Source organism: Ranitomeya imitator, chromosome 1 (assembly GCF_032444005.1).
Source record: "Ranitomeya imitator isolate aRanImi1 chromosome 1, aRanImi1.pri, whole genome shotgun sequence".
In the NCBI taxonomy this organism is placed as follows: domain Eukaryota; kingdom Metazoa; phylum Chordata; class Amphibia; order Anura; family Dendrobatidae; genus Ranitomeya; species Ranitomeya imitator.
Window position 1 is genome coordinate 362,415,039 of NC_091282.1, and position 19,757 is coordinate 362,434,795.

Genomic DNA, 19,757 nt, shown 5'->3' on the forward strand with positions numbered 1-19,757 from the left:
TGGTCCTGTGTCCCGCAGAGAGAGGCGGCGGTGCTGCAGGGCGACAGCCGGCGTTTAGAGCGCTGCACGTGGAGGAATGGAGCTGCGGCTGGAAGAGCTGGAGCTGTGGCGTGCAGAGAAGAAAGATGGCCGCCGGGAGTTGGGAGGGTAATCTCGCAGAGAGCGAGAAACGCCAGGACCGGGGAACGGAGCCGCAAAATGACACAAAAGGTGGGCGGAGCCTGTCAGGATACGGCCTGTGCTAGGCCGAAGCCGGGGACTAAATTTGCAGCTTTGGCCCGGCGCGCAGCCGCTGAGCGCCGGAAACTATGGTGACCCTGGAAAAGCGCACCGCTACTAAGGAGCCCTCCGGAACCGCTAGAACAAACGACCCCCCCCTGTGGCACCTATCCCGAAGGAGATTGCAGGAAGCTTCTTGGTGAGGACGGTGCAGGGTTTGGGAAGCCTCTATCCACCATCCCCATGAGAGCGGGGTGGAGAGGAACCGTCCGCCTCCTTCCATCATCCTCTTTCTCAGTGGTGATGCAGTGGGGGCTGCACGGACGCCACAATGCAGAGAGCCTCTGAGCAGCCGAGGGAAAACCTGGTGGGCAGGGCAGATGTCCGGCAAAAAAGACCTGGCTGCAGAAGAGGATACGTGGAGGACACTCCATGTGCCCGTCTGTAAGGAGGGGGGAGGGGAGGGGGGGGGGGGGGATCGGTCCCTAGACCCCCAAAAATCAGCTCAGGCAGTGGCATCTTGTGTCGCAGGAGAGGATACGGAGAGGTAAACTCCCGTGCTCGCCTGTTGTTGGTTCGGGGAGATCGGAGCCTTGAAAGGTTCCATCGCCCCTTCGTCCGATAAAAAAAGGGAAGAGAATTAAATCCAGTGTGCCTCCTACGGACACTAAGCTTGAACTGGGTCTCTGGAAGCCAGCATGAGGGTGTATACTGCAGGGGAGGAGCTAACCTTTTTTTGTCTCAGCTTAGTGTCAGCCTCCTAGTGACAGCAGCATAACACCCATGGTCCTGTGTCCCCCAATGCGGCGAAGGAGAAATAAAATAATTGAGACAAGGGAGAAAAACGTTTGTTCCTGCAAATGTGTGAATATAGCCTTAGTCTGAGGCAATTTCCAAGTTTGCCCGTCCCCTCATGCCCACCATACCTCCAGCTCTATAACATACTGGTCACATAAAGAACGGCATATTCAAATATTCAAGTTTTAAAAACAAATTTCCAAAAATTTTTAACATGGGAAAAAGTTTATTAACACATTCATTGGCAACCAGAAAACAAATACATAAAGCACTGTATACTTTATGGCAACCTCTGGTACCTACCTACTTACAGGCATTAAAGTGCAAAAACACAAATTAAAATTCCGTACATTTAAAAAAAAAAAAAAAAACCCTACAGAGACAGAAAAATTTGATTCGTATTATATTTTTCTTTTTGCAAAAAAAAAAAAAAAAAAAGGTCCAGATTGTATATACATAGATACAAGTAATCAATAAATAAGACAGACAGGTAAAGGCAATCTGAGTTATCATGCAATGTTTATCTAGGAAATTGCTACCGGTTTCCTCCAAGGAGTTTTCCCAACATTTAATCGATAGGATATGTCTTTATGTGATTTAGGAGGATTGGGTCACCAAAACAAAAAGATCTGTGGTTTAGTTTATAGGTCATTCTTGGGTCTCCAGAGAAAAGGCATGATATGGCTAATGAGAATGGTGGAAATAACAGGATGTAGCCCATTTTTGGAATCCGTGAGAACACAGACTCCTCAATAATACATTTGTGACTAATCCCATCTATGTGAAAAGGATGTAAAAACCCTTTAGTCTGTGGTCCATACATGGATTTTTCTGCAGCAAATCTGACGCAAAATATGAACGCAGATTTTGCAGCAGACTCAATGGTTTTTCATCTCTGCTCCACTAAGGTTGGGTCTAGGTGGAGAAGGTTCACAACAGTAATTCTCACAAGTCGCGCAAGCAAAAACTTATGTGAAACTGGTCTGCAACTAGCAGTCACACGACCATTTGAGATCTGCAGTTATACTGGAAATATCCAGAGGTACGGCAATACCCCGTAAGAAATCATTACAGGAGAGGTCGCAGTGTGACATGTGTCACCATGTAGCCCTTGCCTAAAAAGGATGATGTTCGAAGTGAAAAGCCACATCAGAAATTGACTTGCGGCAGGTCAGTGTGTGTGTGTGTGGAGGAACCCAAAGCACATGGATGAGACATCTTCCATGTCACGTGTGGACCTTCCCTAACAGGCGAGTTCAAGTAATGCTGGCCCCAAATGTGACAACTTGCTTCCAATCTCAGTGTTCAGTGATAACTGGCCACCAAGAAGTTGGGTGTCAAAGGGGCATAAGCTGAAAGATATACAGAGCGATGGGGATCCTACATGTGCTTTTCTGCCCAATTATACATTTTCGTTATAACTTAATACTTTTATTCCAAGTGTTAATCATGAATGGCCAAGAAATTGGGAATCCTACAATTGTTATAGTAACACTGACATAAAAAAAAAAAAAATTATGGTATGTTCAAGTTTACATCTATGGCCACCTTCAGATGTTGCCATAAAAAGTGGATAGTTTTTAAGGGGATTATCCAACCCCTTTACTGTTCACAATGGTATAAAAAAGGAAACAAAGCAATATTTACCTAGCCAATCCCCAGCTTATTGTGTGCCAATGTTTCCCTGGTCTCCATCACCCAGCTTCAGCACAGCAGTGCCCACGTATGAAATGGTGTTCTCCTCAACAAAATATTAGAATACTACATTCTGCCAAATATTCCCATTACAAGCATTATCATGGGATTTTCTCAAAATGGACACAAACGGGTAAAACAGCTGAATATGCTTTGCATCTAGTGTATCCGATCATTGTAATGACCATGCTGCTGGAGTGCTGTCAAGCATCTTCCAACCACGAAGTTAAGTGGGTAGAAGCCTCCTTGTCACTGGATGCAGCAGTCAGGTTTTGGCATGAAGCCTGGTAACCAGAGACCGGTGGGGGAACCAGGGAAGCCATGGCACCGAAGAAGCAGCGGCTTGGTTAGGAGAATATTACTCCTCTTGTTTTTTTTGGACCATTGCAGTTGTCAAAATCTCACAAGTTGAACAACCCCTTAAACCAAGTCAGCGCACACAAATTGCACCTCATCTTCCCTTTTAAGAACGGTTATTCCACATTGGTTCCATTGTAATGCACGTTTTGGATAATCATCAGGCAAGAAGAGTTGTACCTACAGAATATCTACTACAGGTGTCATAAGACGGCTGCACATTCTTGCTATGGAAGGCCATCAAGTGTCAAAACAGACATAGGTCAAGTACCCTGTTCACATGTCGAGGCTCACCCATGAAAGTGCTGCTGTCGTTAATGGCAAGGCTTGAATTTCACTAGATTAGCAGGAACGGAGCTTCCTATATGAAGCCCACCATGTGTGTGTATACCCTACACCAAACCGGTAGAGATTGGCTTGGCATTTCCTCTCCCAGTGGAATGTACACAGCTTTGTCGTCTTTTCCTTCATTTAGGTGACTTGTATTATAGTATTAATACCACTAAGTTTTATAGAAAGGAATATTTGCAGTTGCTACACGGAGCAGGAGAATGAAATGACAAAAGGACTGAGAATAATACTCCTCTCTCATGTGCAATAAAATAGGCTGAGAGGCCTTTTTTTTAAATAGGAAGAGAAAGACAAAAACACTAAAATAGGAAAGAGGAGCACAGATAGGGAGAGTCAGAAATTGGACCACTTCTTCAGATTTGACCCTTTGTCTTTAGCAGCATCCAGAGGGACCTCTCCCTTCTGCCTGGTTTGGTCGCGCTCCCCCCAGTGACTCAGTTAAGGATTGCTGAGGGCCAACCTTGATCCCATTAGCCTTTAGAGAAAAAGGATAAAAGGAGTAGAACGTTACACAACAACAAGCCGACAAGCACAATTCTATTGTTAGTTTTTTGCCATTTACCTCATTGTTTACATCAAAGAGCCCAAGTTGAATTTTCTTGTAGATTTCTTTGGCGGTACCAATAAAGGCCTTGGGGAAAATCCATGCAAAAAAAAAAAAAAATAAATAAAAAATTTAGACTAGAACTAGGAATTGAATCTACGCTAGCTAGTTATTGTAACTGGTACCTCTTCTACATTGGCTGCAGTTTTAGCAGAGGTTTCCATAAATATCAGGCCGTGTTCACGGGCGAAAGCTTCTCCTTCTTCCCTTGAAACATCTCTGCGGCTTTCCAGGTCACTAAGGAGAAATAAGGATGAATATGAGGTGTGCTCCGTACAGAGGACTACTGCAGTCTTGTCCTATACAACCACATTCTGTAGTAAACTGCTCAGTTAGTAAAGGGTTACAGAACTGTACATTTTCTAACGAAATGTCTGATGTATTAATGCACAAAATGACTCCAGACGGCAGTTTAGGCTTTGAAGGACATAGCAACCACAAAAGGCCCCCCAAAAATATTAGACAGGCCACATATTGTTTGGTTTTAAAAACCAATATTTTTATTTATATCAAAAGGATAAGGATAAAACCCTAGTTCAAATACACAAAATGGAAAAAATGCCTCCAATCTAATACAAATCACGTGTGGTTACACAGATAATTATATAGTACTAGATGGTGGCCCGAATCTAACGCATCGGGTATTCTAGAATATGCATGTCCACGTAGTATATTGCCCAGCCACGAAGTATATTACCCATAGACGAAGTATATTACCCATAGACGTAGTATATTGCCCAGCCACGTAGTATATTGCCCATCGACGTAGTATATTGCCCATCGACGTAGTATATTGCCCAGCCACGTAGTGTGGGGGTTAGGAGAGCCAAAGCTATTTACGACCGGCATTTCCTGTGTAAGCTCTTGTTCAGCTATAAGTGAAGTAGAAACTTCGAGGATCCATGAAAGATTCTTTGTTTAGTTTTTGTTAGATATTAGGCAAACGATTTAAGCTAGAAATACGAAAATATATATTCTTATTCTCACTCGGTGTATCTACCCATCCCGCGAAACCCGGGCTTCTAACTCCATCTGGTAAAGAAGTAGGGATTTCTCTGTAAATATGTATCCCAGATAGGACATATTTGATCTCATTAGAATGCTCACGTTAATCCGAGATGAATGATGGATTTGTTAGGACTATAACATGTTTTGTAGCGGAGTTATCGAAAGTAGATATAGATTAGGATAAAATGAGTTATCTGAAGAGGTAGGAGGGACGAGGTGATCCAACCCCTTTCTGGGATGTTACAGGCTTAGCTATAACTGTCTGCCCAGATCCCCAGCTCTTTCTTCTTGTCCTTTTTTTTTCCTGGAAGAGCTGAGTACATCCCATGAGCTGGGACGTATGGAAAACTGCCCTAGCCTGGGGGCCTGCCATGCGTTGAACATGTGAGTGTTATCTTTTCTCCTTTATTCCCTTTATGTTATAATTACCCATGTACATATTTGCAATTGTCTCATTTGTAATATCTTTATAAAATATTTTTGATAAAGCACTGCCTAATTTTTTATGGGATATAATATTTAATATTAGTTCGTTCTCCTGTTCTAAACCGTACCCTAGTCTTCTGAAGGGAAATACGCTACTGTTACTGTTGTGTTGGGTTAGCTTCGGACCCGTTTAATCGAAGCTGGTGGCGGCGATACCGTGTGCAGACTGTCGAGTGATGCTGCAGCGACTGCGGCGTTGATAATTATTGTTCCTGCCTGAGTGGGAGTAGTTATCGCGTCGCTGCAGCGTGCCCAATAGCCAGTACATAGCAGGCAGCCTTTCTGGCGACTAATTACCCAGGGTGCAGTACCTAATCTGACCTGAGAGTAAGGGGGGCGCCAGAGAGCTGCAAGTGTTAAGTGGAACTGTAAGTGGGATATACATAAATCCCTGCAGTTTGTGGTATATTGAAAGCAGTGGGATACCTAGAATAAGCCCCTGCTGTAAACTAAGAGGTCAATAGCGTTGTGTGTGTTTTCTCATCACATTGCTAGCAGTGGAGGGATAACTAAGATAAGCCCCCCTGCACATGTGATAGTTGTCTGTTGGCCTAAAGTCACCCCGAATCGTGACAATTGGGGCCAGCGGTCAGGGGAATCCTGACACTCCCCTAACGATCCGAGGGCCCCTTGTAGTTGAACATACTCCCCATTCTTGTCGCTGCTCCTCAGCGTCCCGTCTCTCCGCTTCCTGGGATCCAACGGCGCTGTGCAGATGGGCGCGCGGCTGCCACCATCTTGCGTTCCCAGGATGCTTTGCGAAATTACCCATATGACTTAGCGGTCTCGCGAGACCGCTAGGTCTTATGGGTAATTTCGCAAAGCATCGGTGGGAAAGGAAGATGGCGGCAGGCGCCAGCGGCTCAGCGGACAACGGAGGGTGAGTATAGCAGTTTTTTGTTTTTGTACTATTTTTAACATTACTTTCTTTTACTATTGATGCCGCATAGGCAGCATCAATAGTAAAAGGTTGGGGACACACAGGCGGTATCGGAATGCGTTACCCGCGGCATAACGCGGTCCGTTACCGCCGGCATTAACCCTGTGTTAGCGGTATGGAGCGGGCGCCAGGGACACTGACTCGGGTGAGGAAGGAGCGGCCATTTTCTTCTGGACTGTGCCCGTCGCTGATTGGTCGTGGCTGTTTTGCGGCAACCAATCAGCGACTTGGATTTCCATGATAGACAGAGGCCACGACCAATGAATATCCGTGACAGAAGGACAGAGACAGACGGAAGTACCCCTTAGACAATTATGTACATATAGATAACCTATGTGGCAACTACGGTGTTTCTATAGACATTACCATAACGTTCTTAGATAATATCCCTGGCAAATAACCTAAAGAGTAACCCCTATCAAAGTGCTTTAGTGCATATACATAGCTAGTTCTAGAATACAACCTAAAAGGCTCATACCAAATAAGCCTGAAGTGGCGTTTCTGTGGATATTACAGTAATATTCCCAGTTAATATCCCGGTTAAATAACCTAAACAGAAACCCTTGCCAAAGTGCCTCAGTGCATATGCCAATTATGGGCTCATACAGCCAAGACAATTAAGGTTATCTGATCATAGTTACCTCCGTGCCACCACACGAGACCTGCACAAACCCCTACGCGCGTTTCGATAGATTCTTCTTCCGGGGGCGTATAGTAAGGAGGGAAATGGGAGTGTATTTAACCACACCTCCAGCCAATCAGCACTACCCCAGTGCCAGTTATTACCATATGTCCACCAGACTAATATCCGTGCTGGAATCATTGCATAGTACCGGAAATGACATTGGTGCACAGTCACAGCGATAATGGAAGGTACTGAAGTCAATGCGCAATTGTGGAAATAACGTTAATGCACAGTGACGCCGGTAATGCATATTCAAGAAATTATATCCGATGTTGGGATTTAATGGAAATTGAATGGAAATAAACAACATTAACCTAAATACAAGATAAATACCTAAAAATAGCGGCAATGTGTCAAAGCAGAACAACAAGAAAAGCGGCGCATGCGCACCTGGAACCAGTAGCCAGAAGGATCCACCCACCAGAGGCGGTGACCAGATCCATGCGTCGACCCGCACCCGGCAGGTAGGTGCAAAGAGCTCAGTCTGTGCCACAGGTAGGAGGGTCCGGCCACAGTCCCAAGGTGCATGTGCACATCAAGCTGTCCTGGAGTGTGTGTGTATGTTACATAAAAAGAGTGTATGTATAACAAAAGTGTGTGTGAGACATAGTTGGAGACCTAAGAAGGTGAACCGTGTAAAAGGATGGTACAGTGCCAAAAAACAGTTAATACAGATCTAAGAATGCATTGAGCGTAGGACCTGCGATGTTGTCGCGGTCACGTGACATCGCAGGTCCTACGCTTGCACCGCTGAGAGCCGGGGGACATCCGAGGGTGAGTATATCCATATTTTTTTATTTTTATTTTTTTTTACATGAATATGGATCCCAAGGCCTGATGGAGAGTCTCCTCTCCTTCAGACCCTGGGAACATCCAGGATCGCTCCCTGCAGCCGTACCTGGCGTATAAGTCGTCTTATACGCCGGAAAATACGGTAATTATCTGTGTAACCACACGTGATTTGTATTAGATTGGAGGCATTTTTTCAATGGTTTGTGTATTTGAACTAAGGTTTTATCCTTTGGATATAAATAAAAATATTGGTTTTTAAAACAAAACAATATGTGGACTATTTTGGGGGCCTATATTTTGGGGGCCTATATTTTGGGGGGAGGGGAGGCTTTTTGTGGTTATTACTGAATATGTTTTGATATCTGGTTATTGGACTAATATCTATACACTAGATGGTGTCCCGATTCGATCGCATCGGGTATTCTAGAATATGTATGTAGTTTATTTATGAAGTTTTCAGAATAATGCAATTTATACAAAGGAAACTCAACAAAAAAAAAAAAAAAAAAGGACAATAGAGCTAAAAAGTTGTATAAATGTATTCAGAATGTATTAAAAATAAATCAAACAATAATAAATAGCTAATGAATGGAGAAACAATAGATAAGATAAACAGGCAACATACTAATGCCCCATCCAGGTGAAAAATGTCACAGGTTGTAATCAAAGTAGCCACTTAATGTAAATACACTGCATATATAATTAATCTCAGAATAATATATAAAAAATTATATAGAAGTTAGCAGTATTAAGTATGTAGGCTAACAGTTCATGGAAACCAGTCACCACCCTAATACTGGCCCAAAATATCAATGAATACAAGATGTATAGTACCAGCAATATAGTATCTGTGGTTCCACAGCGGAACCAAAAAAATTGCACCAAAGTAAGAAATAGTTAATTAAGAAAGAACAAATTCAAACAAGAAAAGTTGTAATGAATAATAGATGATATTTGTTGATACTAGATAGTTAATATATTGAATATAAAGTGCAAAGTGCCAATAGTCCAATATAAGTAGCCCCAAAGAGTAAAGCCAGAGATAGCCAAATTCACATAGAATATATAGATGACCAATGCATATAGAACCGATCTGGGTAAGTGAATCATAATAAAGTGCAAAATGCAATAAATTATAGGGAACAATATCCCCCAACCATAATGGTTGCTCAGATCAGTAAATACCTTAGGCTACCATAAGTTTGACACATAGAAAGTAAGTCAGAGAAAGAAATCCTAATAGATATATGCCAGAAAAAGAAAAATACGGGGCCAAGGATGATGAGGGAAAATGACAAATACACATGAACGAACCTGCACCTGGAAGCGGGGCTCCCTTCTCGTGGGCAGACTGCGACTGTCGCCGATTGTTCACGGCCGCGAACAATCAGTGAAGCCAGGGCCGGCTCCAGGTTTTTGAAGGCCCCGGGCGAAAGAGTCTCAGTGGGCCCTCCTCTAACACATACCACGATTCATGATGCACAGATACAGCAGAGAAATATACCACAGCCAAGTAGCGTATAACACAGCCCACGTAGCATATAACACAGCCACGTAGTATATTGCACAGCAACGTAGTATATAACACTGCCCATGCAGTATATAACCCAGGCCACGTAGTATAGAGCACAGCGATGTAGTATATTGCCCAGGCACGTAATATATACCACAGCCACGTAGTATATAGCACAGAGATGTACAGTAGTATATAACACAGCCTACGCAGTATCTAACACAGCCCATGTAGTATATAGCAATGTGGGCACCATATCCCTGTTAAAAAAAAAAAAATAGGTATTAAGCTTACCGTTAATTATGTTTCCAGGAGTGCATACTGACAGCACCCTGGAGGACGTCCTCCTCCCCCTTTGCTGGGACAGGAAACACACGAGAGTTCAAAAGGGCATGTCCCACCCCCAATCCTCAGTGTTGTAACAAGAACCACCTCATGGACATGCAGAAAAAATACTTTTTTAATAGAAACAAATATATATATATATATATATATATATATATTAGATTTGTCATAAACATATTTACTCATATGTTAAAATAACATGCATACATTTTATACCAGAACATAATACATCTTATGTCAGGCATCTTACATAGAGGATCTCAGTACTACAGGGAGGGAACTACCAGTGCTGTCAGTATGGACTCCTGGAAACATAATTAACGGTAAGCTTAATACCTATTTTCCAGGACGTCCCTCCTGACAGCACCCTGGAGAGTACCAAAGCACCTCCTTAGGGTGGGATAACCGCCTGGAGAACCCTTCTCCCAAATGCCGTATGTTGACCAGACAGAACATCAAGTTTATAGTGTCTACAAAATGTATTAGCACTAGCCCAAGTGGCTGCCTTACAGATCTGCTCAAGAGATGCACCTGCTCTTTCAGCCCACGAAGTAGCTATCCCTCGAGTAGAATGAGCGTGAAGACCCCTTGGAGAAGGAAGCCCCTCAGACTGATAAGCCTCGGAGATCACCGAAGTGATCCAACGAGCAATAGAAGCTTTAGAAGCCTTCTTACCCTTATTCTTCCCTCCAAACAAAATAAACAAATTCGGGTCGATACGCCAAGAGTTGGTGGCTGCTAAGTAGTCTAGAACCGCCTATGACGTCGAGGGAATGAAGGGCTCGTTCTTTCTCATTAGCCGGATTATTACAGAAGGATGGTAGCACGATCTCCTGATTTCTGTTTTTTACTGACCCCACCTTTGGAATAAAGGAGGGATCCAATCTAAGAACTAGACTATCTTCTCTAAGCTGAAGGTAAGGGTCCCTAGTACATAGGGCCTGGATTTCCCCCACTCTCTTAGCCGTAGTAATTGCCACTAGGAATGCTGTTTTACGAGAGTACTGAAATGGGCATATTATCGGCCGGGGCGAAAACATCTTTACAAAGGAATCTGAGGACCAGATTTAGGTCCCAGGATGGCGAGATTTGTCTAATGGTAGGGCGCAACCTCTGGGTGGCTCTGATAAACCTGACTATCCACGGGTGAGATGCTAGGGGGTAGTCAAGAAAAGAACTAAGTGCCGAGATCTGCACTTTCAGAGAGCTTGGTTTGAGACCTTTGTCAAACCCAGCCTGCAGGAAGTCTAAAATTCCAGGTAAGTCGGGAGCACCTGCCGTAACCTCAGACCTGCCACCCTCCAGACAGAAACGTCTCCAGATCTTCAGGTAAATTGCCGATGTGACTGGCTTTCTGCTGGATTTTATAGTAGAGATCACCTGATCTGATAGCCCTCTAGCCTTCAGGATGTTCCTTTCAGAATCCATGCACAGAGATGGAGATTCTCTGGGCTTGGGTGGTACACCGGACCTTGATGGATTACATCTGCTCTGAGAGGAAGCTCTACTGGGTTCTCTACTGCCAGATCCAGCAAGAGAGAGAACCAGCTCCTTCTCGGCCAAAACGGTACGATCAATATGACCCGAGCCTGATCCTCCTTGATTTTCTTGAGCACGGCTGGAATCAGTGCTAGAGGCGGGAATGCATAAGAGAGAGGTTCTGTCCATTCCTGGCTCAGAGCGTCTATCCCTTCTGGGAGATCTTGAGGGTTCAGCGAGAAGAATTTTGAGACCTTTGAGTTTCTCCTGTTTGCAAATAGGTCTATACTGGGAGTTCCCCAGTGAAGACAAAGATCTTGGAAGACCTCCTGATTGAGTTCCCACTCTGTTGCAAACACTCATCTCCTGCTCAGATAATCCGCTATGGTGTTTTGCGAGACTTCTAAGTGGACTGCAGAGATGGATAGAACCGAATCTTCTGCCCAGCGGAATATTCTTCCCGCCAGCTCCTGAAGCGGATAGTGTCTTGAGCCTCCCTGATGTTTCAGGAACGACACTGCTGTAACGTTGTCGGATAGTATCCTGACATGACAATTTCTGAGGGTGTGTTGGTTCCTTCTTAACGCCTCCCAGACAGCATACAATTCTTTGAAGTTGGAGGAGTTGTGAATTACATCTGCTGGCCATCTCCCTTGTAGGATCCTGCCCTTCAGGTGGGCTCCCCAGCCCCAGGCACTGGCGTCTGTAGTTACCACTACATAGGGACTGGTAGACCATAACACCCCGACTCTTAGCTTCTCTGGTTGACTCCACCAGAGTAGAGATCTTCGTACTGGATAAGTCAGCCTTAAAGAACTGTCCAGAGAAGACTGACGACGGTCCCACGTGGAAAGGATTAACCTCTGCAGAGGTCTTGAATGGAACTGAGCCCATCTTACACACGGTATGCAGGCAGTCATCAGACCTAGTACCTTCATGGCCGTTCTTATCGATGCTCTGCGTTCTAATAGAAGCCTGATCTGTATCTGGATCGCCTCCAACTTGTTCTCGGGTAGCCGGGATATCCTGTTTCTCGAATCCAGACATACTCCCAGGAAGATCTTTTCGCACTCCGGATTCAGGTCGGATTTCTGCCAGTTTATGATCCATCCTAAACGTTCCATCAGTGCCACCGTTCGGGTCCTGTGATCTGACAGAATCTCTGGTGTACTTGCGATCAGGAGAAAATCGTCTAGATATGGAACTATCTTGATCCCCTGGTTTCTCAGGAAAGCGACAATTTCTGACACCAGCTTTGTAAATACTCGAGGTGCCGAGGCAAGTCCGAACGGAAGACACTGGAACTGGTAGTGACAGGTCCCGGATGGCAGCGCCACCGCAAACCTCAGAAGTTTCTGAGATGATGGGTGAACAGGGACCTGATAATAGGCACTCTTGAGGTCCAGAGTGCACATCACAGCGTCCCGATCTATTAAGAGGATTGCAGAGCGAATGGACTCCATGCGAAACCTCTTGTACCTGACCCAGGCATTTAGAGGTTTCAAGTTTATTATTGTGCGTGAGTCGCCGGAGGGTTTCATTATAGAAAATAGGGAAGAATAGTGACCCCGACCTACATCTAGAGATGGAACTGGGATTATGACCCCTGAGGAAAGCATATCCTCTAGGTCTAACATCATGGGAGAGTCCTGCAAGACTATCGTAGGTACGATGTATCTGTCCGGAGGAGGAGAGGAAAGCTCCATGCTGTAACCTTCTGACACAGTCCGAAGAACCCATTGATTCTGGGTGATTCGGGCCCAGAATCCGCAAAGTGGCGGAGCCTTCCCCCTATAAATATGGCGTCATTGTGTCTTAGGTTTTGAAGATGGGCTAAAGAAGAAACTCCTGCTTCTATTGCCCTGGTTACGGGAACCTCTACTGAATCCTCTGTTGGATCTGCCTCCTCTGTAATCGGATTGTCTCCTGAAGGGGAAACCTCTCCGAAAGGACTGGCCCTTTTTTGGTTTGTCCTCTGGAAAACCTTTCTTTTTATCAGAGGCTGACTCTAGGATGGTATCTAGAGAAGGTCCGAAAACCCTAGCCCCCGAGAAAGGAATAGAACATAATTTGGTTTTTGAGGCATTATCCCCCGAGCAGGATCTTAGCCATACTGCCCTAGCCGCATTGGATAGGGAACCATTCCTAGCTGAAAATCTGACAGATTCAGCCGTCATGTCGGATAGGAAGGCCGTAGCAGATTTCATTATAGGAAGGGAGCTTAATATATCGGCCCTGGGGGTCTTATTGGAAAGGTGTTCCTCCAATTGACCCATCCAAAGATACATAGACCGGGCAACCGAGGTAGCTGCTATGTTGGTCTTAATTAGGGCTGCAGAGGATTCCCAAGCCCTTTTAAGCAGTATGTCAGCCTTTCGATCCATAGGATCCCGCAGATTTGAAGAGTCCTCAAATGGAATGGCTGTCTTTTTTGCAACCTTTGCCACCGGAACATCAACCTTGGGGATCTCTTCCCAAAGTTTGACTTCTTCTGGCTCGAAAGGTAAGCGAGCTTTGAAGTCCTTAGTCAAAACCAGCCGACGTTCTGCCTCCTTCCACTCCTCCAGTATCATGGCCTTGATATGCTCGCTTACTGGGAAGACAGTCTGTTTACGTGACATGAGTCCACCAAACATCAGATCCTGCCTGGATTGAGGCTTGGATGTCTCCTCGATCTGCATCGTGGTCCGCACCGCCTGCACAAGTTCATTCGTATCCTCAGCCTGGAAGAGGTATTTTCTCTGGTGGTCCTGACTCCCTGAGGGAAGTTCCCCTTCCTCTTCTGAGGAGAAGTTATCGGAGGCAGACAGGTCCTCCGAGCTATATTCTGGCTCTTTATTGTTTCGTTCCCTTCTGGCTCTCTTACGGCTGGGAACTGGGCTGGACCTTTCCACAATACTGGACAAAGAAGCCTGAACTTCTTCCCGTATTAGGGACCTCATTTCTGATAGAAGTGTCGGCTGTTCGTCTCTCATAACCTTGGAAGTGCAATCTGCACACAAGGTCTTTGCATGGGTGTCCGGGAGCTTTACGTTGCATATAGGGCATCTATATGTCTTCGCAGCTGATTTGCCGGACTTCTTAACTTGAGGAGGGGGGGCAGCGGGGGTTCCCTTAGCCTTAAACGATATAAGATAGGGAGAAGTAATGGGAAGCCTGAATAGTGTGTGTGAGTGAATAGGGGGGACAGCGCACTGTGCATTCACCCCTTCCTCTGCTGGTGTACTTTCCATGACGATTCAGCAGGTCCCCGCAGCGTCCACACTGGATTAGGAGCGATTCGGCTGCTTGTGCGTCCCACGCTGGAGCGCACACACTCTCCCCGCACTTCTACCTCGTCACCGGAAGTGACGGGATCAGATGCCGCGAAACCGGAAGTGACGCGGTTCCCCGGAACTTCCGTCGAAAGACGCTCTGCCAGACGCCGCAGCGCTCTGGATGCTGCACCGCATGGAACTGCGTCGCGGCCGAGAGCCTCCCCCCGGGAGGAGCGGCCGCAACAGGAGCTTGACCTTCCTGTTCTTTGGAGCAGAGGGACCCCCCTCCGGAAGGTTTCTGCCCTGAGCCTCTTGACAGGGGGAAGGGTATTGGACGAGCCGCACGATCCCCCTGAGCTCCGGTAAGCCAGTAACAGCTTCTCTCGTGCGTCCCTAGCAGGGACAGGAAAAACAGTGAGGATTGGGGGTGGGACATGCCCTTTTGAACTCTCGTGTGTTTCCTGTCCCAGCAAAGGGGGAGGAGGACGTCCTCCAGGGTGCTGTCAGGAGGGACGTCCTGGAAAAATGAATTAAAATAAAATAGTTATATACTGTGGTGCGGTGACCCACGTTACAGCCAGGGGGCGCTGTGTGTGCGCGCTTCAAGATGCGCTTGGAGGCATAAATGTGATGAGACAAAGTCCGGCAGGAGTGTAAATGGCCGGTGTGTGTGTTGCAGAGGAAGACACTCTGCACTGTCAGTCTGAAGTTTGGTTGGTGTTCTGGGACCTGTAGTCCCACAAGTAATGGTGTAGTTCTAATGGGAGACTGACAGGGCTAGTTATGAGAGATGGGAGGGTCAAACTAGCCACACACACCCACACTCCGACACAGGGGAGTGGTTACACCTAGATAATGTGACCAGGGTGTGGGTCACATGGTTCCTGTGTATGGATCTGTCTGGTCCATGTGCAAGGTCCTGGAAGGTCGGTGTTGAAGTCTCCTGGCATTGGGGGAAGTCCTGCAAGCACCTGAGACCTTGGACCTAGTGGACGGGTCAGAGTGTTGGATTGTCCTGAAGTGGGCTGGAGTCCTGGAAGCACTGCTGAGGCTATGGACTGAATGCTCGTGGGTGTTGGTTTGCCCTGGGATGGACTGGAGTCCTGCAAGCACCTGGTAAGATCATGGACTGATGGACTGTGTGTTGGAAGTGCCTGTGACTGGACTTCCTGGAAGCACATGGAAAGGCTGCATCTACAGAGACTGAGACAGTTTCTGTGTTTGGGGAAGCTACAGTTCCGGATGTGGGTCTGGACTACCCGAGGTGCCCTGGTCACAAGGATGGTGATCCCAGTGAGGCAGTTTCCCTGTGAACTAACACTGGCAGGAGTCAGTGTGTAAAGCCAAAGCTCCTGCCTCCTGGTGCAGTTTATGACACTTTAATAAACCAGAACGGACTTAATTTGTGGAAAAGTCGTGCCTGTATGCGTTATTCCCGTGCAAAGCGAGTGTCCCCCAAGACCTGAAGTAAGGGAAACGCTACAATACTCACCTTCCGTCGGCCCCCGGATCCAGCCCGGGCATTTACCGATGCTCCTCGCGACGCTCCGGTCCCAAGAGTGCATTGCATTGGTTCGAAGTTAGAGAGTGAACTAAATGCTGTGGGGGAGGGAGGACAGTGCATGGTATGAAGGGATTGGGAGATAAATTTCCTGTCGAATGTGGTCAATTTTTTCTTTGAAGTAATTGGCCAGATAGTCAGCGCGGCGATCCGAGGTTGGGGCCTGCTCTCTTGGGTTGAGTAGAGACTGGAAAGTGTCAAAGAGACGTTTAGGGTTATTGGACAGGGAAGTGATGAGGGTGTAAAAATAGGTTTGTTTGGAGAGGTAAAGGGCAGAGTTGTATGTTTTAAGCATGAACTTATAATGGATGAAATCGTCAGGTAGATTAGATTTTGTCCACAGAGGTTCAGCGCACCTGGAGCACCGCTGCAGGAAGCGTGTGCCACGGTTGTCGCCATCTGTGCCGAGTTGTTCTATGTATAGAAGGTGCAATTTCATCCAAGGCACTTTGGAGGATTTAATTGAAAAGCTTCAGTGCAGAATCAGGACATGAGATGGAGGAGATTGGGGCCAATGAGGACTGCAAGTTCTTCATAAGTTTCTGGGTGTTAATGGCCTGTATGTTTCTATAAGTGTGGAAAGTGGGGGTGACCTGAGCGGGATGGCAGTTCTTGATAAAGAAAGGTTGGTGTCAGAGAGCAGGAGAGGGGAGTTTGTGAAATCGTCCACTGAGCAAAGCTGGGAGAAGACCAAGTCGAGGGAGTTTCCGTCGTCATGCATTGGAGAGTTAGTATGCTGCGAGAGGCCGAAAGAGGTTAGAGATAAAAAGGTGAGAGGCAGATGGAGAGAGGGGAAAAGCAATGGGGATGTTGAAATCACCCATGATGAGGGTGGGGATGTCACAGGAAAGAAAGTGAGGAAGCCAGGTGGCAAAGTGATCCAGGAACTGATGAGAGGGGTCGGGAGGACGATACACCAACGCCACTCGCATGGAGAAGGCGATGTAGAGTCTGACCGCATGGACCTCAAAAGGAGAGAATACAAGTGAGGGTACTTGGGGGTAACCTGAAATATACATTTGGTTGATAGGAGCAGGCCAACGCCTCCACCTGCTCTGTTGTCCGATCTTGGGGTATGAGAGAAGTGTAGCCCACCATATGAGAGAGCAGCAGCAGCGGTAGTGTCTGACTGCTGGATTCAGGTTTCAGTAAAAGCCAGGAGGTTAAGAGAATCAGAAAGGAAGAAGTCATGGATGAAGGAGAGTTTATTACACACAGAGCGAGAATTCCAAAGGGCAAAATTCAAAGAGGCAGAAGGCATTCATGAGATATTAATAAGGTTAGAGGGGTTTCTGAGTGTAGCAGTTGGGAGGTTAGACTGGCTATAAAATGGGGGGCCGGGTTGGGAGAGATGTCTCCAGCGACTAGGAGAAGGAGGACAGAAAGAGTGAGCAGATGGTTAAGTGATTTGTGAGAGCGTCTCTTGTGTTAAATGGTGGGACTGAATGGATCTGCGCTGTTAAGTAATGTGAACAGAGCTTGAGTGCTATACATAGGAGAGGGAAGTACAGAGGGACCGATATGGATGGAGTGAAAAGAGTTAATGCAAGAGCGGTGAATGTGAGTGAATGAAGCAGCCAGGATATAGATTATACAAATACATATGGTGCATATCGGTTCTGTTCTAAATGAACAGGAAATAGATTTAGGCTATGTGCACACATCAGGATTTCTTGCAGAAAATGTCCTGTTTTGGTCAGGAAATTTCTGCAAGAAATCCGCATGCGTTTTTATTTTTTCGCGTTTTTGCGCGTTTCTTTTCAAGATTTTTTCCGGAGGTTCCAAATGCAATAATATAGTGGGAAATCCACAAAATTAATGAACATGCTGCATTTTTCATTTCATTTCCATTGTTCATTAACCCCTTAATGACAGCCAATACGCCTTTTAACTGACCTTACATATAAGGGAATAGCCTCCCCATACAGATGACAATCCAGCATCTGTCGGTTGTGCACAATAGCTGACAACTTTCTGCATCAGCCACGATCAGTGTTTGCACCGTCCAAATCTGTTTAACCCCCCTTAGATGCTGCTGTAAATAGTGTAAATACATCATTATATATGGTTAGCAGAGTGTGGGGGCTTCCTCTTTATCCAAACTGGTGCCCTCAGATCATGATTGTGTGGTCCTGATGTTTGCCATGGCAATTCATGACCAAATAGCGGCCTTAGAGTCTGACAGCTGTAGTAATCTGTTCAGAAGTTAGAGACATTTAGGTGGTAAAAATACACATTTTCACTTCTGTCATACCACTTTGCATTAATTCCTGTAAAGCACCTGAAGGGTTAATAAACTATCCGACAGCAGTTTTTGATATGTCAGGGGGTGCTGTTTTTAAAATAGTATCACGTTTGGGGGTTTCCCAATATATGAGACCCCTAAAGTCACTTCAAACATGGATAAGTCCCTAAAAAAATAAATTTAGTAAATTTCCTTGAAAAAATGAAAAATTGCTGCTACAATTTTAAACCTCCTAAAATGCTAAAAAAATAACATTTTACAAATGATGCTGATGTAAAGTAGACATGTGGGAAATGTTATTTATTAATGGTTTGCTGTGGTATGACTATCTGTATTAAAGGGATAATTATTCAAATTTAGAAAATTGCTAATTTTTTTACATTTTTCTCAAATTTTTGATATTTTTTTTTATAAATAAACACAAAACATATTGACCTAAATTTACCATTATCATAAAGTATAATGTGTCACGAAAAAAACAGTCTCAAAAATCACTGGGATTTGTAGAAGCGTTGCAGAGTTATTACCACAAAGTGACACTGGTCAGATTTCAAAAATTTGGCTCCGTCACTAAGGGGTTAATTTTGCGGACTTTTCGAGTTTTTCCCGCTATTCTATGCATTTGGGGGAAAAAAACGCGAAAAAAAACGCATGCGGATTTCTGGCAGAAATGTCCGGTTTTTGTCAGGAAATTTCTGCTAGAAAATCCTGACGTGTGCACATACCCTAAGTGGTACTGTAATTGGCAGGGGGGGGGATCCTTCCTAGTTGGTGATGTTCTATGGCTTGAGGACTTGTTCGGCCTCGATTTCTGAGTATTTTTAACTCCACCAGCGCGACTACTGCCACTAGAATGTCGCTGGGAGATCACCTGAGGCTCCTCCATAGACTGAAGCTGCTGCTGTTTGTCTGCGGTGCTTCCTGCTCCAGTGACTCCATTATAAAAATGGGATAGAAGCGCCCAGCAGTCACCATACTCCTCCTTAAATATGCCCCCAAGGTACCGCCCTTTGATGGGGGTCAGCAGGCTCTCCAGGTGACCTGCCTGGTAACATGCTTAATGGTGGAGTGCTTCCCCCTCCAGAACCGTGCTCCAGAGGTCTCCGCCGCCCCCCGGAGGACCGCCCGCAATCCCCTCCCACCACCCCTGCAATTGCCGGGTATCCGGAATCGGACGCCGGAGTGACGTCATCGGCCGGCGAGGCTCTATTTGCGCATGCCCGGCCGTGTCATCAGGCCGCGCCACGTCATCCGGACACGCCCCCTTCCGGTAACGGCCGCGTCCTGCGAGCCGATGCACAACCGAGGACACCAGTACTGCCCGGACCGACGTGCATACCCCCCGCTAGTATGCAGACAGACCCCGGGAGGCCCCACCAAGCGCGGCCACAGAAGAGGATCCTCATACTCACCAGGTACCGT

The 19,757-nt window shown here is 45.9% G+C and overlaps 1 protein-coding gene across 2 annotated transcripts in view; it reads right to left on the bottom strand.

Annotated features, from left to right (window-relative positions):
- Positions 1–1,223: 1,223 nt before the first annotated feature.
- The window catches only part of RAB2B (RAB2B, member RAS oncogene family), a 66,013-nt gene continuing 47,479 nt past the window's right edge, over positions 1,224–19,757 (bottom strand). For both annotated transcript variants that reach the window (XM_069761275.1, XM_069761284.1), the window contains exons 6-8: positions 4,150–4,261; positions 3,983–4,051; positions 1,224–3,895 (exon numbers count right to left, since the gene is read on the bottom strand). In XM_069761275.1, coding sequence (XP_069617376.1) covers positions 3,794–3,895; positions 3,983–4,051; positions 4,150–4,261 — 283 coding nt within the window. In that variant the 3' untranslated portion in view covers positions 1,224–3,793. The remainder of the gene's footprint in view (positions 3,896–3,982; positions 4,052–4,149; positions 4,262–19,757) is intronic.